The sequence below is a fragment of the Triticum aestivum genome, chromosome 2B (assembly GCF_018294505.1).
Source record: "Triticum aestivum cultivar Chinese Spring chromosome 2B, IWGSC CS RefSeq v2.1, whole genome shotgun sequence".
Lineage (NCBI taxonomy): Eukaryota > Viridiplantae > Streptophyta > Magnoliopsida > Poales > Poaceae > Triticum > Triticum aestivum.
In genome coordinates this window covers 512,880,858-512,891,150 of record NC_057798.1, presented here as the reverse complement: position 1 = coordinate 512,891,150, position 10,293 = coordinate 512,880,858, and the positions used below count along the sequence as shown (strand labels likewise).

At 47.9% G+C, this 10,293-nt stretch overlaps 1 protein-coding gene across 1 annotated transcript; it reads left to right on the top strand.

Moving 5' to 3' along the window:
• Positions 1-3,486: 3,486 nt before the first annotated feature.
• LOC123041530 (2-oxoglutarate-dependent dioxygenase DAO) lies at positions 3,487-4,905 on the top strand. Its single transcript, XM_044464127.1, has 3 exons — positions 3,487-3,992; positions 4,081-4,399; positions 4,494-4,905. The coding sequence occupies exons 1-3, from the start codon at positions 3,658-3,660 to the stop codon at positions 4,734-4,736; spliced, it is 897 nt and encodes a 298-aa protein (XP_044320062.1). The 5' UTR covers positions 3,487-3,657; the 3' UTR covers positions 4,737-4,905.
• The last annotated feature ends 5,388 nt before the right edge of the window (positions 4,906-10,293 follow it).

Below are 10,293 nucleotides of genomic sequence, written 5' to 3'. Positions count from 1 at the left end.
AATGAAGTCAGTCGTTCCTGCGAGGCCCTGTTGCGAGTACTTTCTTCTTCTGGAAAAACAGACAAATGATCATTTGTTGCCATGTTTTCACTGTCATGAAATTTTAGTTCGTAACAAACGACTGCAAGCTCGAGGTGGCAACCAATAACATATGCAGGAGGAGGAGGGTGTGTGGACAGTTACCTCGTCGCCGTCTTTTCTCCATCCAGTTTCCCGATTCTGCTGTGGTGGATCCATGAAATCATCATCATCGTTTTGATGGTCACCGCGAGCCATTCTGCTGAGGTGAGAACAGACCAAATTGTCAGGGTGGAAATGAAATGTAGGAAGTAAGCAGTTGCCACCTAACAGAATGTACTTGCCGCATGGGCTCGATTGAAAATGGCAACTAGTGAATGAAAATATCACATGAACACACAAGCACCCCCCCTATGATTGTCGAAAACATAAATGTGGCAATTAAGCACATTGGTTTCATTTGAAAAGAAATTACAGATCGTAATGCACTTAAAAACAAAATGTTGAAGTTGCCATGTTAGCACAAGATATTACGAAAGAAAGCCACAAATCTTCCACTGCACAAACATAAAATGTGGCAGCTCACACCCTGTCCTCATACAAAAATGACTTGCCATGTGTTCAATGGCAAAATGTGCTAGGTTGAAATTGCCATGTTAAAATGTAACACAGAATTCAAAAAAGCGATGAAAAACATCTACTGAACAACCTGAAATTGCAACGCACACACTGACCTCATATCAAAAATGAGTTGCCATTTAGTACGGACAAATATGTTCAGATATCACAAGTCAGCATGGCAAAACACGAAACTGGGTCTGCCGTACAATGAATTTGCCACATTATCCTGCCTATAACATGGCAACAGACATGTTGTGTTCAGACAAATACTTGCCACATGGAAAACATATATATGGCATCTGACACAGTTGATGTGCAAATTAGTTGCCATCCAGTGCACATAGTTGCTGAAACTGACAAGACTACCTAGTTACTATACTTTGACATGCCACATTATCCTGTCAGTTGCCACGAATCAGCGTGGCAAAGCATAAAAATTTGGGTATGTAGTACAACCAATTTGCCACATTATCCTGCCTACAACATGACAACAGCCATAGCGTGTTGACATAAATACTTGCTGCATGGAAAACATATATGTGGCAATTGACACAGTTGATGTGGAGATTAGTTGCCATCAAGTGCAAATGGTTGCTGAAACTGCAATGACTACCTATTTACTACACTTTGCCGTGCCTACAGTGTGGCCACAACCACAACCTGTGCGCGAAATTAGTTGCCACATGGAAAGCATATTTGTGGCAACTATCACAGTCAATCAGGAAATTAGTTGCCACATGGAAAGTATATTTGTGGCAACTATCACAGTCAATCAGGAAATTAGTTGCCATACAGTCATGATAGTTACTCAAACTACCATGTTTGCCTTCATACTGCACTTTGGAAAACAACTACCTAGATCTAGGGTTCAATGGCAACTATCATGACTTGAAATTCATCACCAAAATTCTCCCCAAACTGATCGCAAACAGCAATTCGAAGCAATGCGCAACTATCAAACAAAAAAAACGACGACCCAATCCCAAGGCACAACCAGTATGTGGCTCCGGACAGGTCGAACCACACCGGCGTGACCGCCACCGCGGCGGCGACGAAATTACCCAGTGCCACCAAAAACGGCAAGCACAGGACTCCGCCGCCGGCGGGAACACCGGCGCATCGCGAACCCGCCTGAATCTCTATGAATCTCGAGCGAAGCATCGAACACGGAGGGCAGGGGAGAAAATGCAGGCAAGGATTTCGAGAGTTGGAGGGAGCATTACCTTCAATCTGTAGGCGCTCCGGCGAAGCCGCTCCGGTCCGGCGAGCACCACCGACGGCCGCGAATGCCGTCGACTCTTCCGCCTCCGCCGTCTCCTTCTCCCCTCGTCTTCTCCTCCAATCGACTAAAATGCAAAGTGGGTTGTGTGAGTAACTGTGGGGAGGAGTAAATGGAACCGTGAGGGGGAGGGGGCGAAGTGCGCGACGTGTTTGACGTCAACCACGGTCGGCGTGTGGCGTGCGGGCGCAGAGCAGTTCCACCGCACGCCCCGAGTGGCAACCGCTGGCCGCGGGGGGGGGGGCAACCGGCGTGTGCGCGAACTATGTCACACATCACACACGCGCCTTATCCTACATGGCATAGAAAATCGGCTAGAACGTGCCAAGATTCGTGCATATACTGCTGGACGGCGATGAATGCGTGTGGTTGAGATGGCTAACGCCCACAGGTGTGGGCGTTAACATTTCCGTAAGACAAGGGTCCCGATAACTGCCACATGTGTGGGCGTTAAGGAATCTGCCCACACGTTCTGTGTGGTGCCTAAGAGGACCAGCACACACGCTTGTGTGTGGGCAAAATAACTAGCGCCCACACGCCTCTTTTTCCCCCTCCCAGTCCCTCTTACACGCGTGCGTGTGGTCGAAAATAGATAAAGCCCACACGTCCGGTACGTCAGGCCTCGTACCTCGTGGTCCCGCACGCCCCACGTGACACTTTACCGCGCGCACGCAGTTGCCATGGGTCGGACCCTCGTCTATGTTCGTTTAAGTGTAGTTGCCATGTCGCTGAACTACGGTTGCCATGTCGGACAACTACAGTTGCCATGTCTGCTCAACTGCAGTTGCCATCTCAGGTCAAAGTTCCAGATTGCCATTTTTTGAACAACTACAGCTATTGCCATGTGTGGTCTGGTCTACTGTAGTTGTCATGATTTCAAAATTTTAGGAGTTGCCACCTACTAACACTAGGCAGTTGCCATGTAGCACTGAAAAAATGGCATGGCAAAAAACATGTTCGGGTAAAAGAGAGAGTTACCATGTGCTCACAAGCACGTTAGGGCAGTTGCCATGTAAAAAAAAAGAGTTGCCATCTGCTTACGTGCACGCTATGGCAGTTTGCCACGTACCATGCAAAACATATGGCAAATGACATGTTCGGGTAGAAAAAAGAGAGAGTTGCCATCTGCTTGCAATCACACTAGGGCAGTTGCCATGTACACTGCAAAACGCATGGCAACTGGCAGCTTGGGTGTGGGAGAGGAGGCGGACGTGTGGGCAAGATGACAAACGCCCACACACCAGCTCTTGTGCGTGACTAAAAATTGATGTGTGGGTGAACTGCTAAACGCCCACACATCGGCCCCTCCATGTGATAAAACGGATGTTGTGCGCACTATGTCACACATCACACACACGCCTTGTGTGCACTATGTCACACATCACACACACGCCTTGTCCTACGTGGCATAAAAAATCAGTCAGATTGTGTCAAGATTCGTGCATATAGTACTGGACGATGATGAATGCGTGTGGTCGAGATAGTCAATGCTCACACGTGTGGACGTTAATATTTCCTAAAAAAATGGCAGTGTTTGACGTACACGGATATGTGTCGGCTGATTGTCTCACCGACCTCGGTACACAGCAACGGTTGTCCCGACAAGCGGCGGCGCGACTCGCCGCCCTGCCCCCTGCATCCCTCTCACGGCCGGCCTCTAAATACTACTCCTACATCTCCACGGCCGCCCCCCTGCAGTAGATCCCGCAGGACTCCGCCCAACTAGTAAAGCAGCGCAGATGGTGGAGATCCCGGTGGTCGACCTGCGGCTCGCCGGCGCGCAGCCGGAGGAGTCGGCGCGGCTGCGGGACGCGTGCGAGCGCCTGGGCTGCTTCCGCGTGTCCGGCCACGGCGTGCCCGCGGCGCTCCAGGCGGAGATGAAGGCCGCCGTGCGCGCGCTCTTCGACCTCCCCGACGAAGCCAAGCGCCGCAACGCCGACATCATCGCCGGCAGCGGCTACGTCGCGCCCAGCCCCGCCAACCCGCTCTACGAGGCCTTCGGCCTCCTGGACGCCGCGGACCCCGCCGACGTTGACGCCTTCTGCGCGCGCCTCGACGCGCCGCCGCGCGCCAGGTCGGACCAAATCGACCGCACCTTTCTTGGCATCAAATCAATTTCGGATCCTCCAATTTTGACCTCAGCACACGCTAATCTGTCGCAGGGAGACCGTCAAGAGTTACGCCGAGGCGATGCACGAGCTGATCGTGGACGTCGCCGGCAAGGTGGCCGCGAGCCTGGGGCTGGAGGGCCACCCGTTCCAGGACTGGCCGTGCCAGTTCCGCATCAACAGGTACAACTACACGGAGGACACCGTGGGCTCCTCGGGCGTGCAGATCCACACGGACTCCGGCTTCCTCACCGTGCTCCAGGAGGACGACTGCGTCGGCGGCCTCGAGGTGCTGGACCCCGCCACCGCCGAGTTCGTCCGCGTCGACCCCGTTCCCGGCTCGTTCCTCGTCAACATCGGCGACGTCGGCACGGTACCATCGATTCGTTTCAGCTGGAAATTCATGGCGTATTCGTTTCCGTCCGGCGCGCTGAGCATCTGAGCAGGCACCCCGTCTTTTGTTTCAGGCGTGGAGCAACGGGAGGCTGCACACCGTGAAGCACCGGGTGCAGTGCGTGGCGGCGGTGCCGCGCATCTCGATCGCCATGTTCCTGCTCGCGCCCAAGGACGACAGGGTGTGCGCGCCGGAGGCGTTCGTCGACGCGCAGCACCCGCGCCGCTTCAAGGCGTTCAACTACGATGACTACAGGAAGCTCCGGCTGTCCACCGGCGAGCGTGCCGGCGAGGCGCTCGCTCGAATGGTGGCGTGACGTAGCTATCTTGGCGGGGCCGAGCCTCTGTTTAGGCTCGAGAGTGCAAACTCTCAGCTATTCAGAGAGAGCTAAGCTTCAGTTGATTATTGGCGGTTGAACCAAGTGAGGCTGTGAATTGTCGTTTTCATCAAACAATAAAATCCTGTAGGAATTGCAAAACTGAAAACTGCAAAAGTGCAAACTATGGTCTCCTCTGTTCCGCAACTCCGCCGGCGAGTCCGGTCCGAAGTTGCGGAGCGAGAGCGAGCGTCGTAGACGAAGTAGTCGAACGCGAAAGTAAAAGACACAGAGAAATATGAAGGAGACCAGCTTTATTAATCAATAATTAAGCGTTACAATGATGGGCTCCTCGTTGCTTTATATAGGGACTAGGGGTCAAGGGATAAGTACCCACTTAACGTAAAGAGGGGAACGGGAGGGGCTAGCCCGTGCGTTTTGCACGCGGCCGCCGCCACCCTCCTGGGTGACCCGGTTTTCCAACACTCCCCCTTGGGTAATTATCCGTATATCCATGCCTTAAAAACTCCGAAAAACCCAGTGGGGAAAAATATGGGGAAAGAACATACAGTATACGTTGTTGTATTGCACGAATTGCCTCGTTAAAAACCTCGTGTGAGAAACATCAGGAAAACTTATTCAAGGGAAAAAGAGTACAATCCACTTAACCATCAAGTTGAGTACTCGATTATCGGGATTGAGATTTTAGCGACGAGTTTGTGAAGTTTCTCCCCCTGAACCTTGCATCTCTCTAAGTCTCATCATACCGATTCCACGCACACACCTCTCTAAGGTTGATGTCGGTAATGATTTAGTGAACATATCACCAAGATTGTCACAAGACTTAGTATGCAAAACTTTCACCTCATTCAACTGCTGCAGCTCATGTGCATAGAAGAACTTGGGACTAATATGCTTTGTGAGGTTACTCTTCACATAACCCATCTGGACTTGTGCAACACAAGCAGCATTATCTTCATAGATAATGGTAGGGGTTTGTACGGTATTCAACCCACATGTCTGCTGAATGTGGCCGATCATCCGCCGAAGCGATACACATTCTTTTGACGCTTCGAATAGTGTCATGATTTCCGAGTGGTTCGTGGAAGTCGACACAAGAGTTTGCTTGGACGATTTCCAGGAAAACGCAGTTCCACCACAAAGGAAAACATATCCAGTCTGCGATTTGCAATCATGCGGGTCCGATAGGTACCCAGCATCGGCATAGCCTATAATAGATAGGTCTTGATTCCTTTTATGCAATAGGCCAAGATCTTTGGTCCCTTGCAGGTATCGGAAGACGTCCTTGACACCTTTCCAATGTCTTTTGGTAGGTTCAGAACTGTACCTCGCAAGCAAACTTGTAAGTGCATCTAGTGCCCCTTAGTGATTTTGGTGTATTGAAGACTTATAGGTTAAGGGACTGATGCGTTTGTGAGTGTACACAGGTCTATAAGTCTATGAGGAGTTTGATATTTACAGAGAAAGTCGACCCCTAAAAATGAAGTTCTTCGTCTGAAGACTTTGGATATCTGAAGACTTTCTGAAGACTTTGAAAGTGAAGAAATTGGTGTGACCTTGAAGACTTGGTATTCATCCGAGGAATATGAAGCGTGAAGACTTTTGTTTTCGTAGTTTCATTTTTTCTTTCTTGAGCCATAGGAAACACCATACTGTTAAAGGGGGTCGAGGAAATACTAAGGAAAAATTTCCATGTGATGCTCAACTCAAAATCCTACACCTACCAATCCCTTCGAGTGAAGCCATTGGAAATCTCATACAGTTTAGTCATATTCTTCAGTGACAGAGACGAAGTTCTTCTGATCTCTGAGGAATTTGTTCTGACTGAGGAGTTAGGAATTCACCAGTGTGAATTGCCTACACAGTGAGGAACATGATAGCCCTGAGGATTTTGATAGTCAAAATTCCGACCGTTGCTGTGCTACGCGCCAGCTGTCCCAAAATATCTACCCACCTAACGGTCATATCAGACAAGGGCATTTATGTCTTATCATGTCGGGCTGCTCCCTAGGCTATAAATAGCCGCCCCCTTCAACCACTAGCTGGTTGGCTGCTCCGAGAGAAACTGACACTTGTCATTTGAGAGCAACCCATCCTCCGAGGACTTTGAGCGAAAATCATCAAGTGAGGAAATCCCAAACCCAAACCTACAAACCCCAAGTGATTGAGCATCACTGAAGAGATTGATCCTGCGTGGATCCGACGCTTGTTTCCTTTGAAGACTGTGCTTCTTCCAGACGGTTAGGCGTCAAGGTCTAGAGCATCCAAGAGGAATTGTGGATCGCCGAGTGACCAAGTTTGTGAAGGTTCGGAAGTCACCTGAAGACTTACCACGAGTGATTGGGCGAGGTCTGTGTGACCTTAGCTCAAGGAGAATACGGTGAGGACTGTGTGTCCGGGACTGGGTGTCCTCGAGTTTAAATACTCAGCCGCTCCAACCAGATGTACAACTGAGACAGCAGTTGGAACTGGTCTACCAAATCATTGTCTTCACCGAGCTAACTGGTTCTATTTCCTCAACTCTTTCATTTCCTCATGTATGTTGTTGTGTGCCTGTTCATATCTGTTTGAAGACTTTGACTGAAGACTTTCTCAATTTCCTCAGTTCAATTTCTTCAGTCTGTCTGTCTTCATCTTGTGTTATCCTGTGTTTACGCTTTCTGTACTCTGTGCTTGTCTTCATTTCATCATGATGACTGTGCTTGTGTTCTGTTATGTTCCTTTCTGAGTACTTATTCCGCTGCAAGTAGTTCTTCATTTAGGAATTTCCTCACCAGCAAATTCCTCAGTGAAGAATTCATAAAAATCGCCTATTCACCCCCCTCTAGTCGATATAACGCACTTTCAATTGGTATCAGAGCAAGGTACTCCCTTGTTCTGTGTGATTTTGGTTTAACCGCCTGGAGTTTTAGTTATGTCGACCGCAGGTATGATCAAGGTCTCTGCTGGGTGTCCTACCTTCGATGGAACGGACTACCCCTACTGGAAGAACAAGATGCGAATGCATCTTGAGGCAATTGACAACGATCTCTGGTATGTTGTGGAAAATGGTGTTCCCTCAGTCACACCTCTCTGAACGCTACTGATGTGAAGAGATTCAAGCAACTCGATTCTCAAGCGAAGAATATCATATGTGGTCATCTGAGCAAAGGACAGTATGGAAGAGTGAGTGCTTTGGAAACTGCTAAGCTTATCTGGGATAGGCTGTCCAAAGTAAATGAAGGAGTCTCAACTCAACGTGACTCTCGTGTTGACATTCTTCGCAATCTCTTCAATCGCTTCAAGAGACTCGACAATGAAAATGTTCAGCAAACCTTCGATCGCCTCACTGACATCTCAAATGAGCTTTAAGCGCTTGACACCACTGACATCACCGACCATGAGGTGGTGAAGAAATTGCTGAGATCGCTAGATTCTTCATTTGATACGCTGGCACTGATGATTCAAGAGCGTGCTGACTACAAGTCACCTGATCCCGCTGATATCCTCGAGAGGCTAAATACTCATGAGTTCCAGCTTGCTGAGAAGAGAGATCTATACGGTTCGAGCTATGGAAAACCACGTGCTTTGAAGGCCAAGGCGGTCTCTGAGTCTGAAGAAGAGGACTCCACTAGCAGCCTTGGTGATCCTGAAGAACTAAGCCAGGAACTAGCATTGCTCGTGAAGAAATTTCAGAAGTTCTCAAGACATGGTCGCTTTGGAAAATCCTCAAGGAGCAATGATTCCTCATCCAATGACTACAAGAAAAGGCTATGTCACAAGTGCAAGAAACCTGGTCATTACATTCAAGATTGTCCTCAGTGGGATAAGGAATTGAAGAATAAGAAATACAAGGATTACAGTTCTGATGATGCCAAGAATAAGAAGAAATCTTCAAAGTCTTCATCATCAAAATCCTCAAAGTCTTCATCTCACAAGAAAAGCAGCTCCAAGAAGGCTCGAGCATTCATTGGCAAGGAAATGGATTCTGAGGCTGAATCTGAGGATCATGAGGAAGAGGAGGCATCCGAGGAGTCCGAGTCTGGTGTGGCAAGCCTGGCTCTTGCTACCGCGTTCGTCAGCAAATCTATCTTCAACTCTGAAGATAATGGCAACACCAACAATGCTGATGAAGGCAATGATGACTATGCTCCCACCTATTGCTTCATGGCAAAGGGTGCCAAGATAACTAAATACGCCTCCTCTGACTCTAGTGAGGATGAATCTGATAAAAATCTCAAGCCTAGCTACTCTAAACTTGCTAAAATTGCTGTGAAACAATAAAAGGCTATTGAAAAGCTTCAAAACATGTTAGACAAAAGTGATGATATGTTGGGTGAAGAAATGGATCGCACAAAAAACTTAACTGATAATCTTCAGAGACTTTAGTCTAAGTTTGACAATCTTCAAAGTCATCATAACACTCTCTTATCTGATCATGAGAAGCTTTCTTATGAGTTTCTTCAAAGAAAGCAAGATCTTGAGAAGCTAAGAGTGAGTTATGAAGATCTTCAGAAGGAGCGTGATTCATTACTTGCTCAACATATCAGCGCTACCCAGGAAGAATTTGTTCCTCCATGTCTGAAGTGCATTGAACGTGAAACTGCTAATTCTTCACCTGAATGTTCAAATGCTTCTAATGCTACAAATTCTTCTTATGTCTCTGCTGTCACTAATTCCTCATCTGAGGACAATGCAAGTATCACTGATGATGCAGGGCTGAAGGAATTGTACATGACAGGCATGTACAAAAGCCTCAAAGGGCATCAGACTCTTTGTGATGTGCTCAAAAAGCAGATCCTCAACAGAAACCCTAGGAAAGAGGGTATTGCCTTTGAGAGGAAACTCAATGCTGATGGAACATATTGGAAGCCTGAGCAGTACCCCAAAACCTCATGGGTTGCTGCAAAGGGACCTCCAGTTGATCCATCCAACTTATCTGGCTTTACATGTGAATCTCCTCATTCTTCTGATGAGTCATTTGACTCTAACTATAAACTGTTCAAAAATCAGAATGGTGAAGTATTTGCTAGATATGTTGGGACTAACTGCAGGAACGGTTCTCCTATGAAGAAAATCTGGGTTCCCAAAAGTTGCCTTGAAAATCTTCAGGTGAATGTCCTCATGACACCACCTGTGAAGAAAAGGAACTCCAGATCAAATTCTTCATATGAACCAAATTCTTCATATGGATCCAAGTCCTCATACGGACCAAATTCCTCACGTGGATCAAATTCCTCAAAAGGATCAAAGTCCTCATATGATCATCATCGTGCTAACCCTTCTGTTTCGCAGGGTAGAGCTAAAGGCTATGAATATGTGCATTATTCTTCAAATCATTATGTTCATAAGTCCTCGAAGAATTTCTCTGCTTATTCATATGCTTACCCTAACCCCTCTTATGTGAAACGAAGTGGACTGGCGTCCATGCCACCTTTCTCATATGGTGCTCGCAGAGTGATGAATTCTTTGCCACCCCTCCAGATGTGGGTGGTGAAGAAAAAGAACTAATCTCTTATGCAGGATCAAGTCTCTAGTCGTGCTCAAAACGACTGAA

What these genes read in the sequence shown, in the direction of transcription:
- LOC123041530 (XM_044464127.1), top strand. Translation starts at nt 3,658, where the DNA reads ATGGTGGAGATCCCGGTGGTCGACCTGCGGCTCGCCGGCGCGCAGCCG. An exon ending in GACGCGCCGCCGCGCGCCAG is followed by an intron (nt 3,993 to 4,080) that starts GTCGGACCAAAT and finishes AATCTGTCGCAG; the next exon opens with GGAGACCGTCAAGAGTTACG. An exon ending in ACATCGGCGACGTCGGCACG is followed by an intron (nt 4,400 to 4,493) that starts GTACCATCGATT and finishes CTTTTGTTTCAG; the next exon opens with GCGTGGAGCAACGGGAGGCT.